This window comes from Thamnophis sirtalis, unplaced genomic scaffold, assembly GCF_051295495.1.
Source record: "Thamnophis sirtalis isolate CommonGarterSnake01/CBP01778 unplaced genomic scaffold, rThaSir2_p1.2 scaffold_6, whole genome shotgun sequence".
NCBI classification, from domain to species: domain Eukaryota; kingdom Metazoa; phylum Chordata; class Lepidosauria; order Squamata; family Natricidae; genus Thamnophis; species Thamnophis sirtalis.
The window spans coordinates 15858579-15870074 of record NW_028261386.1 but is presented as its reverse complement, the minus strand read 5'-3'; the positions used below and the strand labels follow the sequence as shown (position 1 = coordinate 15870074).

Below are 11496 nucleotides of genomic sequence, written 5' to 3'. Positions count from 1 at the left end.
TCTGAACCATTAGGGCGGTTAAAATCTGCTGGTTTTGCCATTAGCTTTTTAGCACAGGTCATGTCTGAATTCTCTGAATTCCCCTGCTTATGTTCATATAAAAATGTAGAGGGATGGGAAAGAAGAAGAAACGGCTATCATGGCAACATTTTCCCAGTTCTTGCTACTCCAAAGTATGTCTTTTGTATTGTAATCTCCAGTCAACATGAAAGGTGGGAAACAGGACAATGTGCATTTTTTCTCTTGAAGGCTTCAGGACTCATTTCCAAAAAGTAATGCATCATAAAAATGGTGGTAATTGGCTAGAATCTGTTGCCCAGGTTATTCATAACGTACAGTGAATAATCAAATACTCCCTGACCTTTTATAATGCTCAGGGATTGTCATTTTAATGAACCAATTTAGGTACTTAGTTTGAATCACTTGGCAAATTCCTAGTGATCCATTGCACTGAGTCATACAGTGGGCTAAGAAATGGTTTGTGTAATAATGGTTCTTAAACCAAAAACAATCATTTACAGTACGTGCTTAACCAAAACTACTCTGACCATACTATGGCTTAGGACAATATGACTATCTTGGATAAATATTGGTGTTTTTCATAGATTTAAAAATGGCATACAGTTACCCCTCAGCCCTCAGCCATTGGTTTATATCCCAACCTTCATAATGTATAAGGTGGTTACAGAATTAATCCATAGGCACAGTAATACTGAATTACCTTGGAGCAAGTGAGGCAAGCATTACTGTGTCCTCACCTGGTTTGCAATAACCAGGCAACCGAGTGAGGAAACTATAACATGCAGTATTTTCTTTCCGCTTTGTATGGATCCCTTTGTAAGTTAGTCATGGTCTGTTTGTCTATGCTCGTTATGAGATAGGTCAAACTAGGCTAAGATCACACAGCACACCCACTCTGAGAACAATTAACCAATGGAACAACTTGCCTCCTGGAATTGTAGGTGCTCCATCACTGGAGATTTTCAAGAATAAACTGGACTAGAAGGCCCTGGAGGTCCCTTCCAGCCCTATGATTCTACGATTCTATTTTGTTTTGATTTATGTGAGCCCAGCACATCATATATTTTTGAGCAGATCAATATTTTTAGAGTTGCTTTTTGAGTGTTGCTATAGAGGAAAGCAAACTAATTGTTAAGTATTTGCATATACTTAAGCAATATAGATTGTTTGCTCTGTTTGTTTGTTAGATATCATTGAGTACAATGTCCATTCTGAGTATAATGAGCCAACAGAGATTTTTATGTAAACAGCTGAGCTATAACTCTTGCGCATTCTTGGATGCTGTAAAATCTAGGAGTTGAAAGATTATTAAGAAAATGCAAACTAAACTCTTTCATCCCATAGGGGAGAACGATGCACAGAATTAGGTATACGTTGTGATATACGTCATGAATATGATGTAGCAGTTTTATTGCCAGTTCTTTAGAATATTAAAAAGTGCATCTGGATTTTCTCAGATTAAATTAAAAGCAATTAGTGCTGGCTGCATTTGAATCATTCAGAAGTAGCCCTGTAGAGGTAGTCCTCGACGTACGACCACAATTGAGCCCCAAATTTATGTTCTTAAATGAGACATTTGTTAAGGAAGTTTTGTCTCTCTTTACAACCTTTCTTGCCACAGTTGTTAGGTGAATCACTGAAGTTGCTAACGTTAGTAACTCAGTTGTTAAGTGAATCTGGTTTCCCCATTGACTTTGCTTGTCAAAAGGTCGGAAAGGCCTTAGGGCACAGCAACGGTCATAAATATGAACCAGTTGCCAAGCATCTGAATTTTGATCCCATGATCATGGGGGCTGCTGCAAAGGTCATAACTGTGAAAAATGGTCATCGGTCCCTTTTTTTCAGCGCCGTTGCAACTATGAACGGTCATTAAACAAACTATTGTAAGTCGAGGACTACCTGTATTACATTGCTATCACACCACTGAAGACTACAATGAATCAGAATTACACGCAGTTTTCAACTTACGACCATTGATTTAGCAGCCATTTATGAAAGGTGTACTTCTCCTAGTGCTAGGGATAGTTAATTTAATAAACTGTTGCAGCAAAGACCTAACTTTCCCGTTCTTTCTCACTGCTACTTACTCACCTTTTCCCCCAGCAGCGATTTATATGATTAATGTTCCAGGAATAGAATAATGGGCTTAAATTACAGGAGTGGGGGATTATGGTTGAATGATAGGGAAACTTTCTAGCTGTAAGTACAATTCCAGCAGCAGAAATAGAATCAGATTTCCAGAGAAGTAGAAAGTATATTTAAGCTAAGGTGACCAGATTTTAACATCGGTAAAGCGAGACACCATTGACCGGGGGGGGGGGGTGTTCTTGATTAATTTTTTTTTTAAAAAATCGGGACTTTTTTAAAACAACGCGGGACAAATTGCTAAAAATCGGGACTGTCCCGCCAAAAGCGGGATGTCTGGTCACCTTAATTTAAGCAGACATTGTAAAGACAGCTCTAAGACCTAGATCAGGACTGTCCAAACTTGGGAACTTTAAGACTTGTGGACTTCAACTCCCAGAATTCCCCAGCCAGGGATGTGGCGCGGAGCTTCGTGGGAAATGTAGTCTTTGAAGGCCATGGTCCCTCCCCTTCCTGCTCGATGCCCATGCTTGGGGGACGTGGCGTGGAGTTTCACGGGAAATGTAGTCCTTGAAGCCCACGGTCCCTCCTATTGCCCTCCCGTGAAGTCGGGGCGGTCTTCTTGCCATGGTGCATCCTGGGAGTGGCATAATAGACTGGATTGGAATATCGACTTTGCCTTTTTTTCCCTTTTAACAAGGAGTTTACACATTTCAAACCTACTGATTTCATGGAGGCATTGTTATACAGTAGTTTTCTTGGCAGTTGTGGAAGAAATTTGAGGGGATTTTTATTTCTTCCAAGACCAGCCTGTAGTGTTGATATCATTTAGTGCAGGGATGTCCAAATTTGGAAACTTTAAGGGTTGTGGACTTCAACTCCCAGAATTCCCCAGCCAGCTGTCTGGGGAATTCTGGGAGTTGAAGTCCACAAGCCTTAAAGTTCCCAAGTTTAGACACCCCTGACCTAGATAGATCATTTGTATTAGCAGACTGTAGCTCAGGAATTAAAGAGCTAAATAAAATATGTCTTGGAAGAGGTGATACTAATCCAACTCATGCACTGTAGGTCAGCTGCTAACAGCTGAGAAATAATGGTTAGCATCTCACGATTCCTTTCCTTTTCCACCACAGGTGTGTCAAAGTAATGTTGCTGAAGATGACCAATTGGATTCTGAATTGACTCCACTTCCAGGTTCCTGTCCATTTAAGTGGGCAAAACCTATTTAAAAATGGCAACTTTGCCTAGTACGTCTGCTGGGCCACCACCGTCCCTCACGGATCCAGGAGTGGCTGTGTGGGAGTGGCAGGATGAGTTTGGCAGGTGGAGGCCATACCGAAGTAACGTGTGCAGCTACATTGAGCAGTCTTTCCAGGTTCTCATGGTGAAAGGCCGGCGATCACTGGGAAACTGGCCTGCTAATGGCAGTATACCCTTGGGACAGGCTGATTCAACTCTGGCTCCCTACATAATTGACCTACCGAGTCTCACCCAGTTCCGGCAAGATACAGGTAAAAAGCAGCTACATTATCTGCTTATTTAGTTGTTTGTTGCGAAGTTGTGTCCGACCCATCGTGACCCCATGGACAACGTTCCTCCAGGCCTTCCTGTTCTCTGCCATCTTCTGGAGTCCATTTAAGCTCATGCCTACAGCTTCGGTGACTCCATTCAGCCACCTCATTCTCTGTTGTCCCCTTCTTCTTTTGTCCTCAATCGTTCCAACTTTAGGCTCTTCTCCAGTGAGTCCGTCCTTCACATTAGGTGGCCAAAGAATTTTGAGTTTCATCTTCAGGATCTGGCCTTCTAAAGAGCAGTCAGGGTTGATCTCCTCTAGGACTGACCAGTTTGATCGCCTTGCAGTCCAAGGGACTCACAGGAGTCTTCTCCAGCACCATAGTTCAAAGACCTCAATTATTTGGCGCTCAGCCTTTCTTATGGTCCAACCTTCACAGCCATACACTGCAACTGGGAAAACCATAGTCTTGACTATACACACTTTTGTTGGCAGGGTGATGTCTCTTATATATACCTTAATAGCATACACATCCATGATGATATAGAGCAATGTTTCTCAGTGGTGACTAAGGAATTCCAGTAAGGTTGCTTGGTTGAGAATAATGTTTGTAGAGCATTCTCTTCTAGGCGCAGGCTGAAGTGCTGAGAAAGAGCTGTAAACCTGGATTAACTCTCATTTATTAGGTTGCCAATATTTTCTTGGCCTCAGCTTTTATTATGAAATAAAGGAGAATGGTATCTCCCATAAAACAATTTTAGCTTTATGAAAGGGCAGACTTTGTGTCTGTTTATTTACATACCCGACTAAGCCATAATGAGGTGTGTTTGCTTTTGACTTAAGAGTATTGTACGCACTGAGTAAATTATGGCTTGCTAAACAAATCTTGGCTGGTGTGTGGTGTGTGAACCCATTCTTGTTCTCTGATAGCTGTCTTCTGAGTGTATCAATGCTAGTATTTTAAATAACATAAAATAGCTGGCAGCCAACAGCTACTTTCAGGATATCCAAGACAAATGCCAATTATAATTAATCATAAAAGATTCTGCATTTCTTTTAAAATGCGAGCATTCTATTTTTGCGGGCTCCTCCCTCCCTCCCTCCTCCTGCAAAATAGAACAGTTATTTTTATGTGGCCAATTAACCTCTGCAGCACATCGGATGGATTTTTATAAAAAAATAAATAAAACAACTGTCTGCAAATCATCTGAAATACGCCCTGTGAAAAAAAGACAACTCTGGATTCTGCTTCCAAGCATTCTGGTCTCTTCGGAGGAAGCGAGAGAAAAATGAGAGGAAACCAGCTTTCCTGAGACAAGCAGCAGCTTATCTAGAAATGGGCTCCTAAGCATTTAGAGTCTCAGTTGAGAGCAATGAAGATAATGGTTAAAAGAAGGAAGTGGGGGATGCTGATGGCGTCTGCCTCTGTTCCCCTGTCTATTGACTGCACCAGTCGATGTCATTCCCATCCCCCATAGGAGGAGGTTACCGTATTTTTCGGAGTATAAGACGCACCTTTTTCCCTTAAAAAAGAGGCTGAAAATCAGTGCATCTTACACACTGAATACAGCATTTTTGGCCTCCCGAAACCCCGCCTCCTTCACCAAAATGGCCATGCAGAGACTGTAGAAGGCTTTCAGAGAGCTCCTGGGGGCTGGCGAGGGCGGAAATGAGTGAAAAACAGGCCGATTTTTACTCAATCCCCCACCCCACAGTCCCCCAGGAGCACTCTATAAGCCTCCTACAGGCTATGCATGCACTTTTTTTTACAAAAAAACAGGCCCGTTTTCATGAAAAATGGGCCACTTTTTGCTCATTTGGAGGGGCACCCCCAGGAGCACTCTGCAAGCCTCCTAAATGCTATTCATACCCTTTTTTGAGGGGGGGAGGCTCGTTTTCGCATTTTTGGGAGATCTGCAGAGTGCAAAAACCTTTTTTTTAAATTTGCCTCTTCAAAACCTTGGTGTGTCTTATACTCCGGTGCGTCTTATACTCCGAAAAATATGGTATATAGAAGTAACCCTCGACTTATGACCATTTGTTTAGTGACCATTAGAAGTTGCAACAACATTGGGAAAAAAGTGACTTATGAGTGTTTTTCATACTTACAACCTTTGCAGTGGACACATGATCAAAATCCTTGTCAACTGGCCTGTATTTATGATGATTCTTGGCAACTGGCATGTACTTACAATGTCCTGGAGTCACTTTTTGAAGCCTTCTGACAAGCAAGGTCAATGGGGGGAAACCCGATTCACTTAACAACCCTGTTACTATCTTAACAACTGCAGTGATTCATATCACAATTGTGCCAAGAAAGATCGTAAAATGAGGCAAAACTCACTTAACAATGGCAATTTTGGGCTCAACAGTGGTTGTAAGTTGAGGATTATCCATGTAAGAAAAGTGGCTACGTTCTTGATGCTGAATAATGTACGGCAATTATTTGTGACCGGTTTTGGTGCCTCTTTTTGGTGCCTTTCAATCAGTCTTGACTTCTGGCAATTCCTAGGCAGGTCCCTGCAGTTTTCTTGGCAAGATCTCAGGTGTGACTTGCCACTGCTTGCTTTTTAAGGCTGGAAGAGGTTGTCTGGCCCAAGCTGTCTTCATTGCTTACATTGGGACTAGAATTTACGGTCTCCCAGTTTATATCCTGATGCCTTAACCATGTCACCAAACTGGTTTAATTTATGACAATATTTAATGCTTAAAAATGAATATATGCTGCACAGTTGAGACAGTTTCTGTCCTCAATCTCCAGCTATAAATAATATGATACAAAGGAAAAAGGAAGGAGGGAAAAGTAAAGTGAGCATTGTTATATTGTGTGTTTTTAAATAACGCGTAGATAAGCAGTTAGCTTTTTATGCAAAACAAAGTAAAACCCTTTGATTTTTGTATTACCTTATCAATTCAAATACAATGGAAGTTGGCCAATTTTAAACTGGCCTTTAACTTTTGAACCCGATTCTCAAAAAAAAAAGGGGGGGATCCTCCTACTTAGTGGCGCTGCCATGAATGCAAATGCTCCTTGGGAGAACTTCTGGCATTTCTTCTGAAAAAATAATCAGGTAGCTGGTGATTCAAAAGATTTTTCTATGTCTGGTCTACTGGACTGCTACAAAAATGGTCAAATAATGTATCTGGCATTCTTGTTTTTTTTTCCTCCTAGTTTAATGTGAATGAGAAATATCACAGCAAATTACCGTATTTTTCGGAGTATAAGATGCACCTCCTCCCCCCCCCCGCAAAAAAAGAGGGTGAAAATCTTATACAGTGAATACAGCATTTTTGGCCTCCTGAAACCCCGCCTCCTTCACAAAAATGGACTTGCAGAGGATTTGGGAGGCCTGCAAAGTGCTCCTGGGGGGCGGGGAGGGCAAAAATGAGCAAAAACAGACCGTTTTTAATCATTTAAACCCCCCCCCCAGCCCCCAGGAGCACTCTCCAAGCCCATGCATGCCCTGTTTTTTGCTAAAAACGGGCCCGTTTCCATGAAAAATGGGTCATTTTTTGCTCGTTTTTGGCTCCCCCAGCCCCCAGGAGCACTTTGCAAGTCTTTCAAACACTCTGGGTGCCCCATTTTTCACAAAAAAAACGAGGCGTGCAGAGGGCAAAAACCTTTTTTTTAAAAAATTACCTCTTCAAAATCTTGGTGCCTCTTATAGTCCGAAAAATATGGTAATACTCAGTTTCCTGGGCTATACAAAATCCTTCCTTTAGGGCTTTTAATTTTGACGTCTAATTTTATTTTCTGATTTGTCATGATTTTTCCCTCTTAGGGACCATGAGAGCTGTACACAGACATGTCTTCCAGCTTGATTCGGCACCTGGACAGGGAGTGGTTTGGGAGTGGCAGAACGATGAAGGAAGCTGGTTTCCATACGAGATGAATATTTGTGTCTATTTGGAGCAAGCGTTCTCGCTCAGTAGCCCTCAGGTGGATCTTGGGCCCTTTGGTTACAATTATGGGATTGATTTTGTATCACAGACCCAGACCAATAAAACCACTGGGTACCAGCGAAGAATCCGTCGGAATGTGGACTCTCCGTACCCATTAGCCGCAGCCACAGGGCCTACTCACAGCGGGCCCACCTGTTCCTGCCAACAGTGCTTGTCGAATAGTGGAACTGGCCCCATAACCTCACGGTATCGGCACTCGATGGTGAATCTTCCTGGACATTCATCGGGAACAAGTCCCAAATTCCTTACTGGGATACAGGGGGCCAATAGAAACTCAGGACTCAGTGCTTCTCTGGTGGGCTTTGTGCCTTACAATAAACCAGCCCTCTCTGGAGCAAGATCAATGCCAAGACTGAACATGCAGAGTGCAGGGTCAGCATCACAATCTGCAGCCATTGGTGCGTCCAGCTCAGCGCACCCAGCACCCAAAGGAACCAGGTATGCTTTCCTAAGGGCCTTCCAGCTTTGTTGGATGTCAATGTCCCATCCATGAGTAGGGTTATTTATAGACTTACCTGCAGTATTTTTATCTTGCTTCTCAGACAGTTATTGACTCGCAGAAAGGCTCATGTCGATAATAAAACAGAAGAGTCATCGTGCCATCAGGAATCGGATACCTTGCGCTCAGCTGTGGCTTTTTTTTATCATTGTTTGACAGTGTTCTCTCTTTAAATAGCCCTTGGTAGCTCTTGATCCTTTGGCTAGTAGAAAAAGCCAGTGGTCCGAAACTGCTGGGTTGTTGGTTTTTTTGCTGATGGGTTGGAAAAATTTCCTCTTTTTTGTCAATATCATGCCAGAGAATGCAGTTCCCCAGTGGCTCTCTATCCTGGTGGTAGAAGCAAAATGGCAAATTTCTTTTACTTTCCAAGCGCAGGGAAACTGCCACTGACGGGAATGAGGGTCCCAATGTTTCACATTCATTATTTCGTGAGTTCTATGTTTACAAGTGCATTAATAGAGAGATGGAGGCTTTATGAATGATGTGGAGATGAGAGAAAGTATTCTCTTCAGTGCGGGCTGAATGTTATGGTCATTGTTGGTACTGCAGTAATTGTTGATGCCCTGAGTGTAAATTAATACCGGACTTGACCAAAATAAAATAATATTTACCTGGCAGAAGGTGTAAATTAATTTATGGAATTTGTTGCCAGAGTCTTTGGTATTAATGATCCACTCAGGTGACTTTTTGAAATGGAATAAATTCCATTTCACTGAAATTGCCATGTGAGGCCCTGGTTTATATATTCTAAGGCAATGTTTCTCAACCTTGGCATACATATTTAAGACACGTAGACTTCAACTCCCAGAATTCCCCAGCCAGCATTGGCGTTCAAGTCCAGGTGTCTTAAATTTGCCACGGTTGAGAAACATTGTTCTAAAGACAAATTCTTTCTTCGTTTTGAACTTCTCAGTGACATCTGGCCCTCCAAATTTAGAGGTGGTTTTGAAATAGGTAAACCTTAAGGCCTTGGAAAGCTATTGGCAGAATAAAGTGGATAGAGAATCTGAACTAATATTTCCTTCACTTTTGCCTCGATAACACATCTCTGTTAATGCAGTTACACATACAGCTATGAATGTCTGTTGAGATTCTCCCAGGTCATGGTTGTCCCAAAGATGCTTTTTTTCAAAAGGTAACTGGACTTTTTTAAAAGACATTTCACTTCTTATCCAAGAAGCTTCTTCAATTCTGACTGAATAGTAGATAATTGATCATAAATCCTTCCCTTCTCCACCGAAGAAGCTTCTTGGATGAGAAGCGAAATGTCTTCAAATGGAAAAGCAAGAAAGTCTAGTTGCCTTTGAAAAAGCACCTTTGGTACAGATATGAATATTTTATACTCAGGTGATTTAACTTGTAGTTATGAATTGGATCGGGCACTTGGGCATCCACTGTGCATTGGGATTCAGAATTTACTAACTATGAGATATTTTTTTTTATATGTGACCTTCACTTTCAGGTTCTAAACAGAGACCTGTTTTTTTTTAAAGCAATGCTGACATTTCAGAACAAAGTATAAGCTTAAGCCGAGGAAAGGGCTATTTCAACACCAGGAGACAACATTAGATAGCTTTTGTTTCTATCTCCACATAACAGCACTCCATCGGAAGCCTGTAATTACTTCTGTCTGGGCAAATCTAACCTACACAATTAGTAGAAATCCGAGAAGGAAAACAGCAGTAGCTCCAATACTTGTGTTAGGTTAGTTTCCTTGCCTACCTTTTCTTCTGGGTTTCAAATAAGAACATTTCTCTTGTATTTTCAGCTGGCCAAAACAGATCCCTTTTGTGTTACTCTCTGCTTCCTGTCTATATATCTTCTGCTGTGTACTTAACACGAAAGTATTAAGGGATAGATGTGTGGAAAATGGAATAAATGATTCAGAGTAAATCATAGTGCTTATTCTAGAACAGGGATGTCAAACTGGCAAACCATGGGCCAGATGTGTCACATATGCAAAATTTCTTAGGTTAACAGAGTTGGAAGGGACCTTGTAGGTCATCTAGTCCAACCCCTCACCCAAGCAGGAGACCCTATACCATTTCTGACAGATGGCAGTCCAATGTCTTCTTGAAAGCCTCCAACGATGAAGCTTGCACAACTTCCGAAGGCAAGCTGTTCCATTGGTTGATTGTTCTCACTGTCAGAAAGTTCCTCCTTGTTTCTAGATTGAATGTCTCCTTGGTCACTTTCCATCCATTATTCCTTGTCTGGCCTTCAGGTGCTTTGGAAAATAGCTTGACCCCCTTCTCTCCGTGGCAGCCCTTCAAATATTGGAAGACTGCTATCATGTCTCCCCTGGTCCTTCTCTTCGCTAGACTAGCCATGCCCAGTTCCTGTAACCGTTCTTCATATGTTTTAGTCTTCAGTCCCCTAATCCTGGTTGCTCTTCTCTGCACTTTTTCTAGAGTCTCAACATCTTTTTTATAGTGTGGTGACCAAAACTGGATGCAGTATTCTAGGTGTGGTCTTACTAAGGCTTTATAGAGTGGTATTAATACCTCCCTTGATCTTGATTGTATCCCTCTGTTAGTGCAATTTAAGATTGCATTGGCAGTCATGTGCAGGCCACGCCCACACCAGCTCCACGAATGGGAAAAACATTGCAAAAAGTCACATGACAGAAGCGTGACACAGGTTTGACACCCATATTCTAGAAGATTTGATTTTGTGTAGCTTATGACAAGATATTAAAAAAGAGACTTTTAGCAATAGCAGCAATAGCAATAGCAGTTAGACTTATATACCGCTTCATAGGGCTTTCAGCCCTCTCTAAGCGGTTTACAGAGTCAGCATATCGCCCCCACAGTCTGGGTCCTCATTTCACCCACCTCGGAAGGATGGAAGGCTGAGTCAACCTTGAGCCGGTGAGATTAGAAAGCTGAACTGCAGATAACAGTCAGCTGAAGTGGCCTGCAGTACTGCACCCTAACCACTGCGCCACCTCGGCTCTTTTAAGAAGACAAAACAAAAATGGTTCGCCAAACACCAAATAATTCTCAAAAGAAGAGACAGTTCCCATGCAAACTAGATGAAGTGCTGACACTCAAGTGGAAAAATACCAAGGGATGTGTAAAAAGTACCAAATTAGTGAAGCCTTTCCAAAATGATTAAAAAAAAATGGATTGCAACTGTAATTCAGAGCCGTCATTTATAAATAGGTGCTGGTGCATGATGGATTTCCTGCCTCACTTCTCCTAGAATTCAAATTTAGCCAGTTGGTTGACCTCTGAATTATATAGAGGTACATATAGGTATGATTCAAAAAGTGATTAGAGTTGTAAGCCTACTTTTGTGCCTATATAGTACTAAGAATAGTATGCAACATTGAAGGGGTTATAAATGCCCTCTTAATGTCTGTCTCTAATAATAGACTTACAAGACTTTGAACCTTTGCTCCTACCATAGTTGC

General features: G+C 41.8%; 1 protein-coding gene across 2 annotated transcripts in view; it reads left to right on the top strand.

Annotated features, from left to right (window-relative positions):
- Nucleotides 1-3242: 3242 nt before the first annotated feature.
- DTX2 (deltex E3 ubiquitin ligase 2) overlaps nucleotides 3243-11496 on the top strand; it is a 31199-nt gene continuing 22945 nt past the window's right edge. For both annotated transcript variants that reach the window (XM_087717266.1, XM_087717265.1), the window contains exons 1-2: nucleotides 3243-3617; nucleotides 7402-8020. In XM_087717266.1, coding sequence (XP_087573392.1) covers nucleotides 3338-3617; nucleotides 7402-8020 — 899 coding nt within the window. In that variant the 5' untranslated portion in view covers nucleotides 3243-3337. The remainder of the gene's footprint in view (nucleotides 3618-7401; nucleotides 8021-11496) is intronic.